The sequence below is a fragment of the Mobula hypostoma genome, chromosome 2, assembly GCF_963921235.1.
Source record: "Mobula hypostoma chromosome 2, sMobHyp1.1, whole genome shotgun sequence".
Taxonomy (NCBI): Eukaryota; Metazoa; Chordata; class Chondrichthyes; order Myliobatiformes; family Myliobatidae; genus Mobula; species Mobula hypostoma.
Window position 1 is genome coordinate 177,012,459 of NC_086098.1, and position 24,862 is coordinate 177,037,320.

The following is a 24,862-nucleotide window of genomic DNA, read 5'->3' on the forward strand; positions in this document are numbered from 1 at the left end:
CAAAAGATAAATCGCAGGTCAGCTTTCTTCTAATTGTGCTACTGAACTGTGGAACTCAATACCTAAAACTTAAAGCTATGCAGACTCGGTTAACTTGTAAATGCCAGGTCAAAATCGATTTATTTAACCTTGCTTTTAACCAGCACCTTGTTGTATTTTCATGTTTGCACTTTATCCCAGTGTAAAACACTTTGAACTACATAGCTTGTATGAAAATTGTTCTATAAATACATTATTGTTAAGCGTCCTGTTCAACGTATCTTGCAGACGTTATGGACTCTTGACCACACAAGCTATCTTGTTATGATCTTGCACTGTATTGCCTACCTACACTGCACTTACTCTGTAGTTGATGCACCTTATTCTGCATTCTGTTATTGTTTTACCTTGCACTGTGCAATGAATTGATCTGTATGAACAGTATGCTAGATAAACATTTTCCACTATCGCAGTGCATGTGACAATAATCCAGTTCCTAATTCCATATTATTTGAAAGGAAGAAATATTTAGATTTATATTTATGAACACATTTTATTTTATAATTGTGGTTACAGAAGGAAATAGCAGGATTAGGTTAGCTGGCCCTTCAAATGTGCCCCACCATTCAATATGATCATATTGATCTGTGTCAGGTCTCAGCTCCTCTTCTCTGCTAGTTTCCAAGGTCTCAGTTCAAAATTAGAATCAGGTTTATTATCACTGACATGTTGTGAAATCTATTGTTTTGTGGCAGCAGTACAGTGAAGTATATTAAACAACTATAAGTTAGTAAGAAATACTAAAAAGTATAACAAGTAGTGCAAACAGAGAGCAAAATAGTGTAGTGTTACCAGGTTCATGGACAGTTCATAAATATGATGGGAGAGGGGAAGAAACTGTTGCTGAATCATTGGGTGTGTGCCTTCAGGCCCCTGTACCTCCTTCCTGATGGTAGTAATGAGTAGAGGGCATGTCCTGGGTGGTGAGGGCCCTTAATAGATAAATAGATAGATACACTTTATTGATCCTGAGGGAAATTGGGTTTCGTTACAGCTGCACCAACCAAGAATAGAGCATAGATATAGCAATATAAAAACCACAAACAATCAAACAACAAAATGCAAACTATACCAGATGGAAATAAGTCCAGGACCAGCCTATTGGCTCAGGGTGTCTGACCCTCCTCAGGAGGAGCTGCAAAGTTCGATGGCCACAGGCAGGAACAACCTCCCGAGATGCCCAGTATTGTATCTCGGTGGAATATGGCCGGGGTCCAACAGCAAAAAATTCAATATCTGGTCCACAAACACGTTCCTCGATCGTAATATGACCCGGATTGCACCATCTGTTGTTAACCAGAACAGTAAGCACCCAACTCCTTTACGCTTACTGCTCTCAGTGCACTTCCGGTCAGCCCAAACGGTCTGGAAGCCATCCATGGAGAAGTTTTGATTGGGTATGTTCTCGTGCAGCCCCGTTCCAGTAAAACACATAACACTGCACTCCCGAATGATGGATGCCATCTTTTTTTGAGGCATCACCTTTTGAAGATGTCCTTGATGGTGGGGAGGCTGGTGCCCACGATGGAGCTGACTGAGATTACAACCCTCTGCAGATGTTTCCAATCCTGTACATTAGTTCCTCCATACCAGTCAGTGAAGCAACTAATCAGAATGCTCTTCACAGTACATCTGTAGAAATTTACGAGTCTTTGGTTGCATACTAAATCTTCTCAAACTTCTAATGAAGTATAGCTGCCATCGTTGTAATTTCATCAATATGTTGGGTCCCATTTCTCCAATCATTCAAAAATAGATCTATCTTCTCTTGAAATATTCCCTCAAAAATCTCACAGGTCAGAGAATTCCAGAGGTTCACCCTGCTCTGCAAGAAGAAATGAATATGTGTTACTGCCACTTATCTTCTAACTATGTCCCTTCTTTCAAGACTGTCCAACTGGTGGAAATAGCTTGACAACTGCTCCTTAGGATCTCATGTGTTTCAGTAGTTTTATTTCTGAATTCCGAAGAATTCAACTTCTTTGTTATTTATGAGAGGGCAACTCTCTCATCTCAGGAACAAGCAGCATAGTTGCTTGGTGGTTAGCACAACACTTTACAGTACAGGCGACCTGGGTTCAATTCCCACCTCTGGCTATAAGGAGTTTGTATGTTCTTGTGACCGTGAAGGTTTTCTCTGGGTGCTCCAGTTTCCTCCCATAGTCCAAAGACCTACTGGTTGGTAGGTTAATTGGTAAATTGTAAACTGTCCTGTGATTAGGCTTGGATTACATCGGGATTGCTGGGCAGTGCGCTGAAAGGGCCGGAAAGCCCTATTCCACGCTGTACCTCAATAAATAAATGTCTACTGAATCTCCTCCAGACTATCTGCAATGCTAGTAAATGTTTATTTTCAATACGCAGACCAAAGATATGCACAGTAACCACCAAGTACAATTATAACGATGCTTACTTCCCTATTTCTAAACTTCAATGCCCAAGCAATAATAATGTTCCATTTCCATTATTAATTACTTGCTGCACTCGTCTGCTAACTTTTTCTGTTTCATGCACAAGAACACCAATATGTCTCTATTCCACTCATTCACAACCTCTTTCCGTTTAGAGGATAGCCTGCCTTTTGTTTCCTCTTGTTAGAGTGAAGACCCACATTGGTTGCAGGAATGAAAGGGTTAATGTATAAGGGGCGTTTAATGGCTCTGGTCCTGTACTCTTTGGAGTTTAGAAGAATGAGGTGGGGGGGGGATCTCATTGAAACCTACTGCATATTGAAAGGCCTAGATAGAGTGGATGTGGAGAGGATGTTTCCTATGGTGGGGGATTTTAGGACCAAAGGACACACCTTCAGAATTGAAGGGTTCAGCGTTGGAACAGAGATGAGGAGAAATACCTTTAGCCAGAGGATGGTGAATCTGGAATTCATTGCCAGAGATGGCAGTGGAGGCCAAGTCACAGGGTATACTTAAAGTGAAAGTTGATCGGTTCTTGATTAGTAAGGGCGTCAAAGATTATGGGGAGATGATAGGAAAGTGAGGTTGAGAGGGATAATAAATCAGCTATGATGGGAAGAGACTCAATGGGGCAAATCCAGAGCCATCAAACTACTCAAACATTAATGCTTTCATTCTTGTGAACTTCACTGGACCCTCTCCAATTCCAGCACATTCTTTCTTAGATAAGGGGTCCAAAACTGCTCACAGCAGTGACAAATGCCTTTTTCTCCAGCCCTGCTGAAGGGTCTCAGGCGGAAACATCGACTGTACTCTTTTCCATAGATGCTGCCTGGTTTGCTGAGTTCCTCCAGCATTTTGTCTGTTTGTTGCTCAGATTTCCAGCATCTGCAGAATTTCTTGAGTTTATGTTCATTTAGTAACTCCACTTCTCTAATTACTTTATTCTGTAGCAGAGTGTACCACTAAGGTAGAAAATAGCTCAGTACCTTTTAATTCTTTAAAACATTAACAGAAGAAGATCACCAGAGAATCATAACAATGTAACACAGAAGAGATGCATTTGACCTAATGTACCAATGCCAGCTTTTGAAAGAACGATCCAATTAGTCCTATTTCCTTGCTCTTTCCTTACAGCTATTCAATATGCCTTTCCTTTTCACAATTATGTATTCCATTCTGAACGATATTCTTGAATGTGTTTCCATCTGTCTTCCAGGCAGTGCATTTCAGGTCATAACAACCTGCTGCATAAGAAAGAGTCTTTGGCAATGCTTTTGGCATTTTGCATAAATCTGTGCACTCTAATTAACAAACTTCCTGCCAGTGAAAACTATTTCTTATTTATGCCATTAAATCACTTTTGAACACGTCTTCTAAAATCTCTTCTGAACGTTCTTTGCTCTAGGGAAAGCAATGCCAGTTTGTCTAGTTATTCCCCATAGCTGAGGTCACTAACACTCAGTGGCTACTTTATTAGGCACACCTGCTCGTTAATGCAAATATCTAGTCAGCCAATCATGTGGCAGCAACTCAATGTATAAAAGCACGCAGACATGGTCAAGAGGTTGAGTTGTTCAGACCAAATATCTGAATGGGGAAGAAATGTGACCTCAGTGACTTTGACTGTGAAATGATTGTTGGTGCCATATGGGGTGGTTTAAGTATCTCAGAAGCTGCTGATCTCCTCAGATTTTGATGTACAACAGTCTCTAGAGCTTGCAGAGAATGGTGCAAAAAAGCAAAAAAAAACATCCAGTGAGTGGCAAAAATGCCTTGTTAATGAGAGAGGTCAGAGGAGAATGGCCAAAGCGGTTCAAGCTGACAGGAAGATGACAGTAGCTCGAAGAACCAGGTGTTACAACAGTGGTGTGCAGAAGAGCATCTCTACATGCACAACACGTAAAGCCTTGAAATGGGCTATAGCAGCAAAAGACCACGAACATGCACTCAGTGGCCACTTTATTAGCTACAGGAGGAACCTAATTATGTGGCCACTGAGTTTATATCTATTACTATTCTAAAAATACCTCTGTACTCCAATAAATCTAGTGAATAATGAAAGTTCAGCATGACCTTATGGCTTTTCAAAGGTACAATGCATGTTTTTTCACTTCTCTCTCCAGATAGTGGTGGCCACAAATGTAGCAGAAACATCAATCACTATAAACGGAATAGTTTTCGTCATTGACTGCGGCTTTGTGAAGCTGAGGGCCTACAATCCCAGGACAGGTATCGAGTCTCTCGTGGTAACTCCGGTCTCCCAGGCATCCGCAGCCCAGCGAGCAGGACGTGCTGGTCGAAACCGCTCGGGGAAGTGCTACAGGTTGTGCACAGGTGGGAAAATGGGCGTGGAGAGCTTTCATTTAACCCAAACGCTATTACGGAGCTTGTTGTTGTTGCTCGTGGAGTAACTTTAATCTATCAGGGTACTATATTTCAGACTTGCATCACTGTGATCCAGCCAGTGGTGTAGTGGCATCTGCACCAAACTTCAAGGCGAGTGGCCCTGCGTTCGAATCTGGCCGGCTCCTTGTACGCTTTCCATCTGTGCAGGGTTGAGCGTTGAGCTAGCAACTTCCATCTCAAAAATCACAGACATATATGCTAAAGAAACAGCAAGGTTGCCACCCGATGTGCCACAAGGAATGGAAAGGAACAACAACAATAGCACAGTGAGCACACTGGCATAGTAGTTGGGGTAGTGCCATTACAGTGCTAGTGATCTGGCTTCAATTCCTCCACTGTCCGTAAGGAGTTTGTACGTTCTTCCCGTGACCATGTGGGCTTCCTCCGGGTGCTCCAGTTTCCTCCCTCATTCCAGCAACGTATGTTCGGGTTAGTAGGCAAATTGGTCACATGGGTGTAACAGACAGTACAGACTTGCTGGGCTGGAAGGGCTTGTTACTGTGCTTTATCTCTAAACAAATAAATTATTTATTGACTACAGCTTGGCATTCAATACTATCATCAAAAGTAATCAATAAGCTTCATAATCGTGGTCTAAATGCCTCCTTGTGAAATTGGATCCTCGATTTCCTCACTTGGAGACCCCAGTCAGTTTGGATTAGCAACAACAACTCCTCCACAGTCTCCATCAGCACAGGCGCACTACAATGCTGTGTGCTTAGCCCCCTGCACTACTCACTTTCCACTTATGACTGTGTGGTAAAACACAGCTCCAATGCCACATTCAAGTTTGCTGATGACGCCACTGAATCAAAGGTGGTGATGAATCAGCATATAGGAGGGGGATTGAAAATCTGGCTATGTGGTGCCACAACAACAACCTCTCACTCAACTTCAGGAGGAGGAAACCAGGGTTCTATGAGCAAGTCCTCATCAGGGGTGGCGTGGGTGAGCAACTTTAAATTCCCCGGTGTTATCAACTCAGAGGACTTGTCCTGGGTCCAGTATGTAAGTACAGTTATGACGAAAGCATAGCAGTGCTTCAAATTCGTTATAGGTTTGTGAAGATTCGGTATGACATCTAAAATTTTGACTAACATCTATAGATGTGTAGTGACTGGCTGCATCACAGCCTGGTACAGAAACACCAATGCCCTTGAACGACCAGTCCTATAAGAGGTAGTGGATACAGCTTAGTCCATCACAGGTAAAGCCCCCCACCTGCCCACCATTGAGCATATCTACACAAAGTGTTGTCGCAGGAAAGCAGCATCCATCATCAGGGACACCTACCACCCAAGGCATGTTCCCTTCTTACTACTGCCATCAGGAAGAAGGTGCAGGAGTCTTAGGAGTCACACCACCAGGTTCATATACAGTTACTTCTCAACCATCAGTATCTTGAACCAAAGGGGACTGGTTCACTCAAATTCACTTGCCCCCGTCGTTGAAACGTTCACGCAACCTATGAACTTATTTCAAGGACTCTTCATCTCACGTTCTCGATATTTACTGCTTGCTTGCTTGCTTGCTTATTTATTTATTTATATTATTATTATTTATTTCTTTTGTATTTGCACAGGTTCTTTTGCTCATTTATTTCTTTTGTATTTGCACAGGTTCTTGTCTTTTGCTCAATGGTCTTTCATAGATTTTTTTATGGTTATTATTCTGTTGTGGATTTATTCAGTATGCCCACAAGAAAATGAATCCCAGAGCTGTATATAGTGACATATATGTGCTTTGAGAATAAACTTACTTTGAACTTTAATTCTGAAGCTGATTTGAAATTGGGTAATTTAAGCCAGGGGGTTAAAAGTAACTACTAGAATGATCCAGTTACTCAAACACAAATTAATAAAATAATTAAAATAAAGTTTCAGGGAAAAATAAACCTTTTACCTTTTTAAATCAGGTTCAACAGTTCCTTTCAAGTGAATGAGGACAGAAGAAGAACCTATAACCCATTGCGTCCATACCACCCCAAGTAATTTAATTCAGACTAATCACCACATTCTGTCCACAGACTTTAACTAATGTGTGAGTTTCTGGCTCCACCCTATATTTTGGAAGTGAACTTAAGCTGTCTGCCCTCACCTGTATGTCATTAAATGTAATTGATTCTCAATGACCTCAGTTTGACGTGTTGACCTTCTGCTAAGGAAAATAGGTTCTCCATGTTCAACCTATCCACTTTTATACACTTCAGTTAAGTTTCCAATGTGGAAATGAAGCACAGTGTAGCCAAGCTGTCCATCTAACTAGATTTTTCAAACCTTATCATCTGCTGTGTGTACTTTCCAATGGTGTAGGGTGACCAGAACTAAAAACTTTACTTTAGCTCTTATCTAACTGTTGTTTTTATACTGCACGTTCCCAGCATGAGCTCCCTGCTCTTGTATGCCTCATCCTGTGAATAAATGTGCCCTGTTCCCCGTGTCTTCTTAATCAACTTATCCACGTGGAAGAATAGGGATAAGGAGCAACATTGTCCCAAAGAGATTCAAGTTCTAGTTCAAGTTTATTGTCATTCAACCATACACATATACATGCAGTATTTAAATAATATTAACAGATAATAATAAAAAACATATTCTGTAGATGCACGTGTGAAAATGACATATAGTTAAATACACACGGTGTTACTCCTACTGGTGCTGTCATAAATAATGTGTACTGGGTGGTATCAGGGTGTTCAGAAGTCTCACAACCTGGAGGAGGAAGCTTGCCCAGCCTGATAGTTCTTGTTCTTAAACTGCGGTGCCTTCTGCCAGATGGTAGGAGGGCAAAGAGATTGTGGGACGGATGGGAGGGGTCACTGATAACACTGAGAGCTCAGCGAACGCAGTGCTTCTGGCATATGGACTGGATGGTGGGGAGAGAGACCCCGATGATTCTTTTAGCGGTCCTCCCAATCTGTTGTTGGGTCTCGTGGTCAGATGCTTTGCAATTCCCATACCAGACAGTCAAAACAACTAGTTAGGACACTTCTCGATGGTGCTCCAGTAGAGTGTGGTTCGAATGGGGTGGGGAGCCTCAGTCTCCTCAGGAAGTGGAGTCACTGCTGTGGTGTTGAGGGCCCAAGTGAGATCATCCATGATGAGCTGTCCAAAAACCTGGTGCACCTGAGTCTCTCCCTTGGAGGAGCCATTGATGTGCAGTAGGGAGTGGTCAGTCTGCATTTTCCTGAAGTTCACAGTCATGGACTGTTGTATAGGAATTTTAGTCTTCATATAGACCATAAGATATAACTGCAGAATTAGGCCATTTGGCCCATTGAATCTGTTCTGCCATTTCATCATGGTTGATCCATTTTTCCTCTCAGCCCTAATCTCTGCCTTCCCCCCCCATCCCTTCATGCCCTGACCAAGCAAGAATCTATCAATCTCTGCCTTAAATGTACATAAGGACTTGGCCTCCACAGCTGCCTGTGGCAATGAATTCCACAGATTCACCACTCTCTGGCTAAAGAAATTCCTTCTCATCTCTGTTCTACAAGGACACCCCTCTATTCTGAGGCTGTGTCCTCTGTTCCTAGACTCTCCCACCATAGGGGACATCCTGTCCACACCCACTCTATCAAGGCCTTTCAACATTCAACAGGGTTCAATGCGGTCACTCCTCATTCTTCTGAGTTCTAGTGAATACAGGCCCAGAGCCATCAAACGCTCTTTATATGCCAAGCTGTTCAATCTGGAATCATTTTCGTGAGCCTCCTTTGAACCCTCTTCAGTGTCAGCACATCCTTTCGAAGATAAGGGGCCTAAAACTGCTCACAATGCTCCAAGTGAGGCCTCACCAGTGCTTTATAACGTCTCAACGTTACATCCTATGAATGCTAACATTGCATTTGCTTTCCTCACCATAGACTCGACCTGCAAATTAATCTTTAGACAATCCTGCACAAGGACTTCCGAGTCCCTTTGCGCTTCAGATTTTTGTATTTATCTTCCATTTAGAAAATAGTCAACCCTTTCATTTTTCCTACCAAAGTGCATGATTATACATTTCTCAACACTGTATTTCATCTGCCACTTCTTTGCACATTCTCATAATCTGTCTAAGTCCTGTAGCTTGTTGGATCTGCTCTTGGGAGAGCGAATCAGACTGCTGAAATGTATAGTTTACAGTTTCCCAATGCAATTTCTGTACATTGTTCCATGTTCTGAAGTAAGTATTGGGGATTAAATCAAAGAAGTAATCTCCTTTGCACCAGCTGCATAAGGGAAAAAAAGGTAAGAATACAGCCTGGCAGAGTTTGAATTGCAGACTTTAGAACATTAACTGATTTTTGCTATGTCTTTAGAGGAAACATTTGAGAAGCTTCCGGAATCCACAGTGCCAGAGATGCAGCGCAGCAACCTTGCCCCAGTCATCCTTCAGCTGAAAGCACTGGGCATTGACAATGTGCTGAGATTTAATTTTCTGTCTGTAAGTAATTACTGTATCTTGACCTAACATCTATTTATTATCAAGTGAACATAATCCTGTGCATGGGGCCTGAAAAGTGAAGTTTATGATTTAAGCTCCAAAGAGGAATTTGTTGCAGCTCATAAGATTAGCTCAGTGCATTTCGAAGGGCTGGCTGTACAAGACAATAAGACAGAATTAAGCCATTTGGCCCATCAAGTCTGTTCCTTCATTCCATCACAGTTTATTCATTATCCCTCTCAACTCCATTCTGCTGTCTTTTCTCTTTGACGCCCTTACTAATCAAGAACCTGTCAATCTCCACTTTAAGTGTAACCAATGATTTGGCCTCCACAGCTGTCCATGGCAATAAATTGATTCACCACCCCTTGGCAAAATAAATTCCTCCTTATCTCTCTTATAAAGGGACATCCTTGTATTCTGAGCTATGTCCTCTGATCCTAGAGCCCCCTACTATCGGAAACATCCTCCCCACATCCACTCTATCTAGGTCTTTCAATATTCGATGGGTTTCAATGAGAACCCCCTCATTCTTCTAATCAAGGTAGCTTTGAATCAAGACATGATGCAAGAAGCAAGAGTTCCATTTCCATGGCAACTTTTGTCTTTAGCTTCCAGTCCTGATGAAGGGTCTCGACCCTAAATGTCAACCGTTTATTCATTTCCATAGATGGTGCCTGATTTGCTGAGTTCCTCCAGTATTTTATATGTATAGTTCAGTATTCAGACTCTGGCAAAGGACATTAAAACCCTGATAGAAGAGAGACAGAGTGATAGAACAGTATAGAAACAGGCCCTTTGGCCCATCTAGTCTGTGCTGAACCAGAACCATTAATCTGTTTAGTCCCATCAACCTGCACCCAGTCCATAGCCCTCCATACTCCTCTCATCCATGTACCTATCCAAATGTCTCTTAAATGTTGAAATTGACCCCATATCCATTACTTGCACTGGCAGCTCACTCCACACTCTCACCACCATCTCAGTGAAGAAGTTCCTCCTCATGTTCCCCTTAAACATTCCACCTTTCACCCTTAATCCGTGACCTCTAGTTGTAATCTCACCCAATCTTAGTTGCAAAGCGTGCTTGCATTTACTATATCTATACCCCTGCTATCAAATCTGCTCTCAATCTTCTATGTTCCAGGTTATAAGGGAGGGAGGGAATGTCGACTCAGACCATGAGAGGCCTGCGTCGGGCATTTTCATGCCTTACAAGGCGCAGATTGGAAGTCTTTGTGGGGCACCACTCCTCGCACAGAGACTAGAGCAATGTGTGGTTAAGTGCCTTGCTCAAGGACACAAACACGCCGCCACAGCTGAGGCTCGAACTAGCGACCTTCAGATTCCAAGACGAACGCCTTAACCACTTGGCCACGTGCCCATCAAGTAATAAAGTCCTAACCTACTCAACCTTTCCATGTAACTCAGGTCCTCCAGACCTGGCAACATGCTTGTAAATTTTCTCCGCAGTATTTCAATCTTATTTACATCATTCATGTAGGTAGATGACCAAAACTGCTCACAATACTCCAAAATAGGTGTCACCAACATTTTATATAATTTCAACTTAACACCCCAACTCCTGTATTCAGTACTTGGATTTATGAAGGCCAATATGCCAAAAGCTTTTTACAACCCTATCTACTTGTAATGCTCCTTTCAAGGAATTATGGATCTGTATTCACAGATCCCTGTTTTACCGCACTCCTCAGTGCCCTACCTCTCACTGTGTAAGACCTACCCTTGTTGGTCCTCCCAAAGTGCAACACCTCACACTTGTCTGCATTGATTTCCATCTGCCATTTTTCAACTCATTTTTCCATCTGGTCTAGATTCTACTGCAAGCTTTGACAGTCTTCCTCACTGTCAAGTACACCCCCAATTTTGACGTCATCTGCAAATTTGCTGATCCAGCTTAACACATTATCATCCAGATCATTGATATAGATGCCAAATAACAATGGATCCAGCACCGATCCCTGCGACACACCACTAGTCACAAGACTCCAGTCAGAGACAGCCACTCTCTGGCTTCTTCGACAAAACCAATGTCTAATCCAATTTACTACCTCATCTTGAATGCCAAGTGACTGAACCCGTCTTGACCAACCCTCCATCTGGAACCTTGTCATAGGCCTGCTAAAGTCAGACAACATCCACTGCCTTGCCTTCATCAACTTTCCTGATAACATCCTCGAAAAAATATTGAGTTTATGTCTATATAATGAACGGTCTCAGCCCAAAATGTCGGCTATTTATTCCTTTCCTTAGATGCTGCCAGACCTGCTGAGTTCCGCCAGCATTTTGTGTGTGTGTAGCTCTGTCTTTAGACATTAAAAAGTCACCCTCTGACATTAAGGTAATTGACTTAGTGTTGACAGTGGCATTTCTGTACTCGTGCATCAATGTGTGCTGATGTGTTGCGGTTCAAAGAACTGAGAAGACTCTTAATAAAATGATCGGATTGCAGAGGTATGTATGCCTAATGCACAAGCAACCGCAAATTCAAAGAGGTTTAATTGCTATGAATAAGCAACAACACAAAGGAATAAAATATTGGATAAAACTCAGTATTAGGGGAGAGGGAAAAAAAGAGTTGTACCAGAAGGCACTCTTTTCAGCTGATTGATCCCTCATTGATTTTCTCTCTATAGGTGTTAACTACCCTGCTGAGAGTTTCCCAGCATTTAATATTTTGTGTTTAGATTTCCAACATTGACTGCATTTTGCTGTGCCACCAGAGGAATAGGAATTTTTATTGCCTAGTTTGGGGCACAGCAGCATAGCGGGTATGTTGCTGAAACCATAGCCAGGGCTCTTGTCCACTGATCTTGACACTCGGGTTCAAGTCACATCATGGAGATACAAGAGACTGCAGGTGCTGGGATCCGGAGTGGAAAGAGAGCAGCTATGCCTACTGAACTACTACACCTGCCCCCACACTTCCTCCCTCACCAGCATTCAGTGCCCCAAACAGCCTTCCAGGTGAGGTGACACTTCACCTTTGAATCTGTTGCAGTAATCTACTCATCCTCTACATCGGTGAGACCTGATGTAGATTGGGGAACCGTTTCATCGAGCACCTTTGCTCTGTCCACCACAAAAGGTGGGATTACTCATTTCAGTATGGCCTCCCATTCCCATTCCAACATGTTAGTCCACGGCCTTCTCTAATGCCACGCTCAGGTTGGAGGAATAACACCTCATATTCCATTTGGGTAGCCTCTAGCCTAATGGCATGAGCATCAATTTCTTCAACTTTGAGTAATTTCTCCCCTTTACCCTCTCATGGTCTGAGTCGACAATCCCTCCCTCCCTCGACGTTCCCCCTTTACCCACTTCCCTTTTTTCCATTCTCCATTTTGGCTCCCCTCTCACCCCTTTTCTTTTCCTCACCTGCCCTTTGCTTCCCTTTGACACCCTGCCATCTTCCCTTTCTCCATGGTCTACTGTCCTCTTCTATCAGATTCCTTCTTCAGCCCTCTATCTTTTCCACCTATCTTCCTCCAGCATTTTGTGTAGTTGCTATGGATTTCCAGATCTGTAGTGTCTCCTGTGTTTAAGGGAACTGCTGGAGAGCTCAACAGGTCAGGCAGCATTTATAGAGGCGAATGAACAGTCAATGTTTCAGGCCAAGACCCTTCATCAGAACTGGAAAGGAAGAGGGCAGAAGCCAGAATAAGAAAGTGGGGGAGGTGAAGGAGTACAAACTGGCAGGTGATGAATGAGAACAGGTATCATCTGTGAGGAGAAATGGACAATTGACGTCCGGGGCCAAAGAAAGGTGTCTCAAGCCAAATTATCAGCAGTCCTTTTCCCTCCACGTACGTTGCTAAACCCGTGAGTTGCCTCAGCAGCTCGTTTTCAAAACCATCAAAGCTGTTGGAGAATTTAAATTTTGAGAAAAGAAAATCTAGAATGAATGCTAAAATCAGTAATGGGAACTCTGAATCTACTAGACTGTCAGAAAACTTCATCCCGTTCACTAATGTCCTTTAGTGAAGGAAATCAGCTGTACTTCCCCGCTCTGGCCTTCCAGACCTTCCCAAGTTGTTGACTCTAACCTGCCTCTTCACTTGCAGAGCAACTAGGGATGGACAGTAAAGGGAGCATGTCAAGCCACATCATGTGAAGGATTGAAATCCGGCAACCACTGAAGCATAATTTGGGCAGAAAGTGACCCTTGGATTTTAGTCATCAAAGATAATTATTGAACTGTTATTAATGTTGCTTTCACTCACTTTCATCACTCAACTACTACATCTACAAATGTCCAAGCTGTTTTGAAGCCCTGTGCCTCTGCCTTTTCAAAATCCCTGGTCACAAATTCCTACCTTTTGATTAGGAGGTACCCCCTCCCCACCATTGCTGAATCAGAATCAGAATGAAAGGGTCCCTTCAAAGAAGTGAAAATTGAGGGGATAAATGCAAGAGAGAAGCAAAAGTGGAAAAATTGTTTAAAGACTTGCCACCACTCTCATCCAGAAGGATGTCATTAGAGAGAAAGTTTCATTAGAGAGAGCATCCTGCAAGCAATGGACAGGTCTAGACTAAAAAAGGGCCCATGTCCCTATTTCTGACTAAAAATGTCTCAATGTATTTTAATAAGCTTGATTTTATAGTTGTTGGGTTGATCTTAAAGCTAAATAGATTTTAAAGTTCAAAATAAACATTATCAAAGTACACATCTGTCACCTTGAGATTCATTTTCTTGCAGGTATTCACAGAAGAACAAAGAAATAGAATCAAAACAATGAAAAACTACCCACAAAGACTGGCAAACAACCAATCTGTGCAAACAAAATAGAAACAAATAATAATAAATAAATAAATAATACTGAGAACATGAGTTGTAAATAAATAAATAGAGAACGTGAGTTGTAGAGTCCTTGAAAGTGAGTCCATAATTTGTGAAATCAATTCAGTGTTGAAGTAAGTGAAGTTATCCACGTTGGTTCAGGAACCTGGTGGCTGAAGGGTAATGTGTTCCTGAACCTGGTGGTGTGGGACCTAAGGCTCCTGTACCTCTTTCCCAGTGGCAGCAGTGAGAAGAGAGCGTGGCCTGAATAGTGGGTTCCTTGATAATGGATGCTGCTTTCTCATTGTAGATGTGCTCAATGGTTGGGAGGGCTTTGCCTGTGATGGACTGGGCTGTATCCACTACATTTTGTAGACCTTTCCATCCTTGGGCTTTGGTGTTTCCATACTAGGCCATTGATACAACCAGTCAGGAAACTCCATAGAAGCTTATCAAAGTTTTAGATGACATGGAGAATCTGCGCAAACTTCTAAGAAAGTAGAGGCGCTGATGTGCCTTCTTTGTAATGGCACTACTGTCCTGTAGGAAGCTACTGTCCAGTTCAGAAAGGGTGATTGGTTTATGGATAAGGTATCCAAAGCTAGTTGATTCTCATGAGTTGGAGGGAAGGCATTGTATCAAATGTTGTATTGCAGAGAGGAAGATGGAAGAAATGAGAGAGCACCGCTGGATGGTATCAAGAATATTTGAGAGTTTTTCAATGAAAAATGTGAGACTAATACTAGAGTGAAAAGCATTTTTCAACGTTAAGTATTGAGGTCGTGACCCACTTCATAAGCCTAAGTGAAACATGTCAGACTTGCAGAGAGGAAGGCAAGGTGTTAGATGTGGGGGACCAAATCAATGAATTTTACAGTGAAAATTGTGGGGTGTATCACAGAGCGTTGTGGTGTTGCAAGTCCCAGAATATCGCAGTGAAACATGTGCAGTGTTAAAAGTGAAGATTTGGTGCACATTAGAGCCTCACACAGAGGTACGGGGGATATCGGAACGCTGCTGTGAAATGTGTGGGCATGCAGTATGTGTTACTATGAGAGGTGTGTAAGGTAGCCAGAAATGTGCACACTGATACAGATGATATGATACTTTGACTGAGGTGTTGGTGACATTACTCTGAGACACTTCAAAAAAATTGTCACAGCTATCCTCCATTGCCTGCAAATGCAAGGCTTATAGTTTGTACAGTTGACTTTAAGTATAGGTATGCTATAGTATTGGTGAGGTTGTAATAGGCATGGAATAAGGCAAACACCAGTGTATTCTTTGTTCTGTTCACAGCCTCCTCCAGCCCAGTCAATGGTCCAGGCCCTAGAACTGCTTTATGCACTAGGAGGTAAGGATATTTCACCTTCTCCTTCGAAAATTTTGAAAAGGAAATACCACGGGAGATATCCAACTAGCTTCAGAACCAAAGCAACTAGATTTGGTATCTTAGAAGTCAGAATATTGTAGATGCTGAAAAGGATAAAATACTGGAGAAACTCAACAAAATCTGTTCTGATAAAGAGTCGCAAACCTGAAATGTTGACTGTTTCTCTTTCCACAGGATGCTGCCTTTCTTGATGAGTTTTTCCAGCATGTTTTCTGTTTCTGCTTTGGCTTGAGTATCTTGCTCCCTCTCCCCCTCCCTCTCTCCCCCACCCTCTCTCCCCCTCCCTCTCTCCCCCCTCCCTCCTCCCCTTCCCCCTCTCCCACACCCTTCCCTCTTCCCCTCCTCTTCCCTCTCCCCTCCTCCCCTCCTCCCCTCTCCCCCTCCTCCCCTCTCCCCCTCCTTCCCCCTCCCCCTCCCTCCCCTCTCTTCTTTCTCCCTCTCCCCCTCTTCTTTCTCCCTCTCCCCCTCTTCTTTCTCCCTCTCCCCCTCTTTCATAGAAACATAGAAAACCTACAGCACAATACAAGCCCATCAGCCCACAAAGTTGTGCCGAACATGTTCCTACCTTAGAAATTACTAGGCTTATCCATTTTCTAAGCTCCGTGTACCCACCCAAAAGTCTCTTAAAAGATCCTATCGTATCCGCCTCCACCACCATTGCCAGCAGCCCATTCCACGCACTCACCACTCTCTGCGTAAAAAAACTTACCCCTGACATCTCCTCTGTACCTACTGCCCAGCACCTTAAACCTGTGTCCTCTTGTGGCAGCCAGTTCAGCCCTGGGAAAAAGCCTCTGACTATCCATACAATCAATGCCTCTCATCATCTTATACACCTCTATCAGGTCACCTCTCATCCTCCGTCGCTCCAAGGAGAAAAGGCCGAGTTCACTCAACCTGTTCTCATAAGGCATGCTCCCCAATCCAGGCAACATCCTTGTAAATCTCCTCTGCACCCTTTCAATGGTTTCCACATCCTTCCTGCAGTGAGGCGACCAGAACTGAGCACAGTACTCCAAGTGGGGTCTGACCAGGGTCCTATATAGCTGCAACATTACCTCTGGGCTACTAAATTCAACTCCACGATTGATGAAGGCCAATACACCGTATGCCTTCTTAACCACAGTGTCAACCTACGCAGCTGCTTTGAGCTTTTTCCCCCTCTCACCCCTCCCTTCCCTCTCTCCTCTCCTCCCTCCTCTTTTGCTATTTGGTCACACAGGTATAATTGGGTGGCGCGGGTTTGCTGGATGGAAAAGGCCTGTTACCATGCTGTACCTCTCAATGAGGGGTTCCCAACCTTTTTTATGCTATGGAGTTTTGCCATTAACTAAGGGTTCTGTGGACCCCAGGTTGGGAAACACTGCTCTTTAAAAATCAATAAACATAGTAGAGTAAACACGAGGATATCTGCAGATGCTAGAGATTCAAGCAACACACACAAAATGCTGGTGGAACGCAGCAGGCCAGACAGCATCCATAGGAAGAAGCACAGTGGACGTTTCGGGCCGAGACTCTCCGTCAGAGTAGCAAGGACTCAATTCTCTGTACGTGGGATTGTTACCTTTGCTTAAGTTTCATCTGAAGAAAGGCACATGAGGGATGTGACAACAAAATAATTGCCATTAGACCCAACGTACATACAGTGTAAGATGTGCAAATTATGCCCTTCCTCATGGGGAAATTGATTCAGATCTAACAGCCTGACAGCCACAGAGTAGTTTCTAGCATCCTCTGAGTCACCAAATTTCTGGGTTTGTTTGAATTCAGCAAGCAGGTTGATGCGCCATTGCAGCACTGGGGGATTGCAACGCTGTTGGACACATCCTCTTTTTTTGGGTGAGGAAATAAACTGAGACATATTCTCTGTCCTCTCATGTCAAAGAAAAGAGACAGCCCGGTAGCTTAGCGGTCAGCATAAGTCTATTACGGTACCGGCAACATGGGCCCAATTCCATTGCTGTCTGTAAGGAGTTTGCATGATCAGCACCAGAACACCTGGGCGCAGATCGGCTTTCACTGTTCCTTTCTTGCAATCACTCCATATCCAATTACGTCACTAGTTTTAAAGCACTGTCCTGGGGTGGGAGGGCAGGAAAGGGGTTTGCTTTGTTGCGTTGTTGTTGCTGCTTGTGTTGTTCTGCTGAGCATAGTGGACATGCTGTGTCGGCACCAGAATTTGCGGCAACCCTTGCGGACTGCCCCCAGCACATACTCGACTGTGTTGGTTGTTAACGCAAACCACACATTTCACTATACGTCTGAACGTCGTTCATGTGGGGCGCCACAGTAGGGTAGCAGTCAGCATGATGCTATTACAACTTGGGGCGTCAGAGTTCAGAGTTCAATTCCGAAGTCACCTGTAAGGAGTTTGTACATTCCTCCACATTGACGTGTGGGTTTCCTCTGGGTGCTCAGGTTTCCTCCCACGGTCCAAAGGCATACTGATTAGCAGATTAATTGGTCTTTGTAAATTGTCCTGTGGTTAAGCTAGTGTTAAATAGGTGGGTTGCTGGACGGTGTGACCCATTGGGCCAGAAGGACCTGTCCTGCACTGTATCTCCAAATAAGAAATAAGTAAATGAATCTGAGTATGAGATATTCTGAGTTTATCTGAGTTACTGTACAAGTATTAAATTGCTTTTGAATTTTGATTCTGAGTGTTCATTACAGTGGAGTTACAGTCATGAATGCCGTACCAAACTCATTCAAGACCTTAAATGCCAAGACACTTGTCACTATTATGGATTGAAAGTAAATCTCAAAAGTCTGTTTTATTGTCATGTTAAGTTGTTTGGAGAGAAAGCCCATGATCTAAATCTGTTTACAAAGCTAACTGACATATTTCTTGTCAGTCATTTCTGCTATTTGACTTCACACTGAGGGGAATCGGAAGCTATATTATTCATTTTCAGGGAAATATGCACAAAACAGAAAAATAGAGGGCTTTGTGCTAGGGAAATCCTAGGCAGTCTCTAGAGTAGGTTACATGGTCAGCATAACATTGTGGGCCGAAGGGCTCGTAATGTGCTGTAACTTCTATGTTCTATGTCCTATGTTCTAAATATATGTTCTGTTCAAGATAGCAGCAGCAAGCTATGTGACCAATAGTGACATCCTGCAGACAGTTCACAAAGCTACTTCTTATACTTCTACTAAGCTATGTGCAATTGGAACCTGCGATTTACATTCTGATGGTGTGTTTAAGCTGATTCAGCATTCTAGCACTTTGCTGTCTCTGAGGCAGTTTGGTGAGGTTGGGAGCAGAGTGTGTTGCTTGGAAGCTGGGAGATGGGGTACGAGCCCATGATTGACTCCATTACTTCACTCAGACTGAGGCATCGAACTAGGTTGAAATCGCTGAGGATGAGAACGGAGGGTAGTCAGGTGTGTTGCGCCGTCGGACTGCATTTCGCCAGTCTTCCTTGCCCTCTCATTAGCTGCTGTTGGAGGAAAGTGCAGGAATCTTGGGTTTCACATTGCAAGGGTTGATCAGCGAGGCTCGTGGCTATGGGTTCATTTTCGCGGACTTTGAAGTTCATGTTGCATGTGTTTCAGGATTCTGGTTACCCTTTTTTGCTGTTTTTGAGTGGTTTGACCCAATTGGTGTGAACTGGGGAACCTTAGCGAAAACACTGCGGCCTGCAGTTGGTTAGCGGTGCGGAGTTGAACTGAACTAAGCTGAATACTCCTGGACTCCTGGATTGATGCTTGTTATTCTATGTGTCGTTCACTCGTTTTTAGTCGTTTGTGCAATTTGTTCTTTTTTGACGTGTTGGGCGTTCAATGTTTTCTTTGAACTGGTTCCGTGGTGTTTCTTGTTTTGTGGCTGCTTGCTGAAGTACAAAGGTCAAAGTTATATTCTGTTTTCATATTTTGATAATAAGTGTACTTTGAATCTTTGAAAAATGTTGGAGGAACTCAACAGGTCAGGCAGCATCTATGGAAAGGAATAAACAGTCAACGTTTCGAGCCGAGACCCTTCCTGTGCTCTGTCCCCTCCCCCACCCCTACCTTATATTTCTGGCTTCTTTCCCTTTCCCTTCCAGTCCCGTTGAATGGTCTCGACCTGAAATGTCGACTCATTATTCCTTTCCCCTGACCTGCTGAGTTCCTCCAGCATTTTGTGTGTGTTGCTCTGGATTTCCAGCATCTGCAGAATCTCTTGTGTTTAGTATTTCTCCGGGATTTCATGAGCACAAATACGTAACTGAATGTAGCACGTGTTGGCCACACCACCTTGAATATGTTACTGGGTTGCAAATCACTTCATTAATTACAGGATTTTTCTGTGTGCCGGTTGCAGGTTTGAATGATCAATGCTTCCTTACCGATCCCCTCGGCTTACGCATGGCTGAATTTCCTCTGAATCCAATGTTTGCTAAAATGCTGCTGGAATCAGGTAAGCTTTCGGGTCGGACCAGTAAAATATGACTCATGTACTGTGCTCGAGTACACTCCAGAACAGCACAAGTGTTGGTGACAATGGTGGAGAGTGGTTAGGGAGTGGTGTGAAGAGAAAAACTACAAATTCAAGTTAAATTTATTGTCATTCAACCATACACACATATGCCACCAACATTCTTCCAGACCAAGTTGCACAACACAGTACATGTAACTCACACACACAACACATAAAATAATATTACCAAAAATAAATTAACAGATAATAAGGTACATATACCATGCAATTTAAAAAGTAAACAGTATAATGGTACTGGTACTTCGTGTGTGATGAGACCTAGGTTACGGCAGGGAGCACAGTAGTCTTATGGCTTGGAGTAAAAGCTGTTTACCATCCTAATAGTTCTTGTCCTAATGCTAGCGTACCTCCTGCCTGATAGTAAAGGGTCAAAGAGATTGTTGGATGGATGGGATTGACAATGCTAAGGGCCCTGTGTACGCAGCGCTCCTGATAAATATCTTTAAGGTAAGATAAGAAAAGAGACCTCGATGATCCTTTCAGCAGATCTCGTAATCCTTTGTGTGGTCCGGTGCCTTGCAAAATAAGCCGAAAGGTCTGATTCTGAACCAATAAAAATGACATATTTTAACACAATTTTCTTTTGTTATGTGGCTGAGTTTTGCAATATGTTACACTGCTCCCCAGTGATCACCTGACCCTCCTCCCATCCAGAACCTGCTTCAAGTTCATCACCTATAACCTTGAACTGATGCACCTATTCCCTGTTAGAGTCATAGAGCACTACCGCACAGAAGTGGGCCCTTTGGCCCATCTAGTCTGTGCCAAATTTTTATTCTGCCCAGTCCCTTCCAAGATGGCACTAGTGACATCCGGCAAAGTTTTGCAGGCTGCTCCCAAAACTACAAGTTATTTTATTAGATATACTTCTTCTGAACTACGATCACTGCCTGTAATTTCCCTTTAAGAGATGTACTTTTCAACCATCTAAACAAACTGACGGTGTTATGAACTCCTAAATGATTCAGTGAACTTGACTCTCAGGAATGCAGTTACAGAACCTAGCAGTCAAAGGTCTCCATTACTCTGCGTGATTAAAGCATCAAGGCCCGATAGTGGAAATTGGACCAGCATTCAGCACCATCAGCCTGCATTTGACCCATCTCCCTCTCCTCTTGCCACTAGCATCGAGAGTCTTGGATCCCACGGCACCAGGTTTGGGAGCAGTTGTTGCTCTGGACCAGCTTCACTTGCCTCAGCACTGAACTGGCTTTGCAGTGGAGTTACTTTAGGGGACTCTGCAGCTCAGGTTCTATGTATTATTTGTTGATTTTTTATCATTTACACGATTTGCCCTCTTTTGCACATTGGATGTTTGTCAGTATTTGCTGTGATGGTTTTTCAGGGATTCCGTTGTATTTCTTTGTTTTGTGGCTGCCTGCAAGAAGATGAATCTCAAGGTTGTATATGGTATACATTCCTTGACAATAAATTTACTTTGAACTTTGACATTTGAACCCGCACCTTGACCTCCATACCCCTCCCATCCACGTACTTATCCAAAAATCTCTTAATTGTTGGAACCTAATGTTCACTGCTCATCCCTCCATGCATGCTGATCTACACTGGCCTCTGATCTTGTAAGGCCTTGAATGCAAAATCCTCCTCCTTGTAGTGCCTTCGCTGTGTCGCTTTCCCCAGTCTGAGACAGCTTTGACCGGCAAGCACTCCAAGTTTACACTGCTCAATCCTCAGAAGACATAACTTCAACCAGTAGACTCCAAACAGGACAATTCTCCAACAATTTCTTCTTCTCTTCACCATCTCAACCTCCTTTAAGATTCTCCATAAAACCTAACACTCCAACACACAAAATGCTGGAGGAACTCAGCAGCTCAGGCAGCGTCTATAGAGGGAAATGAACAGAATCAGAGTCAGGTTTAATATCATTGACATATGTTGTGAAACTTGTTGTTTTGTTGTTGCAATACATGATAATAACTATAAATTGCAATTAATAAATACTTTTAAAAATTAAGTAAGTATAGCAAAAAGAAAGGAAAAAAGTAGTGAGGTAGTGTTCATTGTCCATTCAAAAATCAGATGGCAGAGAGGAAGAAGCTGTTCCTGAATTGTTGAGTGCGTGTCTTCAGGTTTCTGCACCTCGTCCCTGATGGTAACAGTGAGAAGAGGGCATGTCCTGGGAGATGGGGTCTTTAATGATGGACACCACCTTTTTGAGGCATCGCTCCTTAAAGGTGTCTTGGATACTACGGAGACTAGTGCCTATGATGGAGCTGACTAAGTTTACAACTCTCTGCAGCTTATTTCGATCCTATGCAGTAGCCCCACCACCCCCGTACCCGACGGTGATGCAGACAGAGATCTGATGGCGGAAGGGAAGAGTGTGTCTTCAGGCTTTTGTGTTTCTTCCTTGTGCGTAGTAATGAGAAGAGGGCAGGTACTGGATGATGAGGGTCCCTAATGACACCATATACAACCTTGGCATTCATTTTCTTGCAGGTGTTCACAGAAGATACAAAGAAATACAATAGAATCTGAAAAAGTATACACAAAGACTGACAAACAGCCGATATGCGAAAGAAGACAAACTGCAAATGCAAAAAATATAATAATCAATAAATAAGTACATAAATAATACTGAGAATATGAGTTGTAGAGTCCTTGAAAGTGAGTGCATGGTTTGTGGAATCAGTTCAGAGTTGATGTGAGTGCAGTTGTTTAAGCTGAGCAAGCATAAGAGAAATAACACAATTCTAAACCCTAATCCAATGGTCTCACACAGCAAAATCAGAATTCCTTGACAAGTTATTTTTAAATGAATGTATATTTATTAATGATTAACTTGTGACATTGTGATGAAATAGAAAAGGTAATTAATTATGATCTTGCCCTTTTCTTTTAAGGGAATTTTGGATGTTCACAGGAGATCTTGACCATAGCAGCCATGATGCAAATACAAAATGTGTTTGTGGTACCACCGAACCAGAAAAGTGCTGCGGTAGGTTTAGAAAATTTCACATTTGGGCCACCACCACTTGTATATCCCCTGCTTCTTTCAGAGATGTGATTTTGCATCATAACAATCCAGTGCTCTGGCCTGGGGCGTCAAGGCCTATATATTCCCAAAATATAACCCTCACAAGCAACAGGTTGGTAATTTGGTCTTACTACCAGCATGACAATGTCTGCAGTTGTCCCGCTGTATCTTTCATGCTCCTTATATGCTGCTGCATAGCAGCCTGCAGCTTATGCCAGGACATTGCTTCTGTCCTGTGGAGGGTGTGAACCATTATCACAGGAGCAACGCTTCACGGCAAATGTGCCTTAGGGTTAGTTAAAGGGGACCTGCCCATGGCACCTTACTTCAGTAGGGAGGTCCACTTTAAATTAAAGCCCATCCCTGCTGATAGCTCTCCCTCTAGAATGTTCCCTGCACTAATCTCACCCCCATGCTTAACCTGATCACAAGACCAGTTCTCATCCATAATCCAGTTGTGATCTTGATATCCCCCACAAATCCTCATTATTTACAGGTTACTTATGTATCGATTACGTTATGTACAGACACTCCTGTACCTAGCATCACTTTATGTACATACAATTAATCTACGAACTGTATATAAGTTAACCTTATGTTTATTTGGCCACACTCAAAACAGTTACTTGTACACTGTGTTTTATAGGACTACTTTTATACTTACATTTATCGTGTATTTTTATTGTGTTCTTTATGCCTATTGTGTTTTTTTATGCTCCATCGGATCCAGCGTAACAATCATTTTGTTCTTTTTTTTACATTCAAATGACAATAAATGATCTTGAATCTTGAATTTATGTCGAGATGCAGAACAGTAACAGGTCCTTCTGAACCAACGTACCACGCCTCCCAATTACACCCATGTGACCTGTGCGTCTTTAGAATATGGGAGAAAACCAGAGCAGCCAGAGGAAATCTATGCAGTCGAGGGGACAGCATACAGACAGTGGTGGAACTTAACCCGCGTCGCTGACACTGTTAATGGAGTTACCTTAACCACTTCGCTACCATGCAAGATCTTCCCTCCCCCAAAAGTCATGTACCCTCTCTTATGGCAACCCCTCCCATCCATCATCCATTCTCCTTTTTCTGTTGCTCGTCTGACCTTAGGGTCATAATCCCCTCCAGTAACAGGCTTCAAGCTGGAATAAGACTATAAGATAATAAGGTCATAAGACATAGGAGCAGAATTTGGCCATTGATTCTATCGACTTTGCTCTGCTATTTCATCATGGCTGATTTATAATCCCTCACAACCCCATTCCCCTGCCTTCTCCTCCTAACCTTTGATGCCCTGACTAATCAAAAATCTATCAATCTCTGCTTTAAATATACCCAATTACAGATTCACCATCCTCTGACTAAAGAAATTCCTCCTCATTTCTCTTCAAAATGGACATCTCTCTCCTCTGAGTCAGTGCCCTCTGGTCCTAAACTCATCCACTCCAGGAAACATCGTCTGCACATCTACTCTATCTAGGCCTTTCAATATTCAATAAGTTTCAATGAGATTTCCCCCCACCATTCTTCTGAAGTCTAAGGAGTACAGGCCCAGAGCATTCAAATATTCCTCATTTGTTAACCCTTTCATTCCTGGAACCATTCTCATGAACCTCCTCTGGACCACCTCCAATGCCAGCACATCTTTTCCCACAATTACTCTCAATATTCTGTGCAGTCTAACCAATGCCTTATAAAGCCTCGGCATTACATCCTTGCTTTTATATTCAAGTCCTCTTGAAATGAACGCTAACGTTGCAAAAGTCTTCCTTACCACTGACTCAACCTGCAAATTAACGACTCCCAAGTCCCTTTGCACCTTTGATTTCTGTATTTTCTCTCCATTTAGAAAACAGTCTACGCGTTTATTCCTTCTACCAAAGTGCATGACCGC

The 24,862-nt window shown here is 43.0% G+C and overlaps 1 protein-coding gene across 1 annotated transcript in view; it reads left to right on the top strand.

Annotated features, from left to right (window-relative positions):
• Positions 1 to 24,862, top strand: part of dhx35 (DEAH-box helicase 35) — a 114,559-nt gene that overhangs the window by 74,178 nt on the left and 15,519 nt on the right. The window contains exons 12-16 of the mRNA XM_063041149.1: positions 4,577 to 4,787; positions 9,166 to 9,290; positions 15,391 to 15,445; positions 19,791 to 19,886; positions 22,835 to 22,929. Coding sequence (XP_062897219.1) covers positions 4,577 to 4,787; positions 9,166 to 9,290; positions 15,391 to 15,445; positions 19,791 to 19,886; positions 22,835 to 22,929 — 582 coding nt within the window. The remainder of the gene's footprint in view (positions 1 to 4,576; positions 4,788 to 9,165; positions 9,291 to 15,390; positions 15,446 to 19,790; positions 19,887 to 22,834; positions 22,930 to 24,862) is intronic.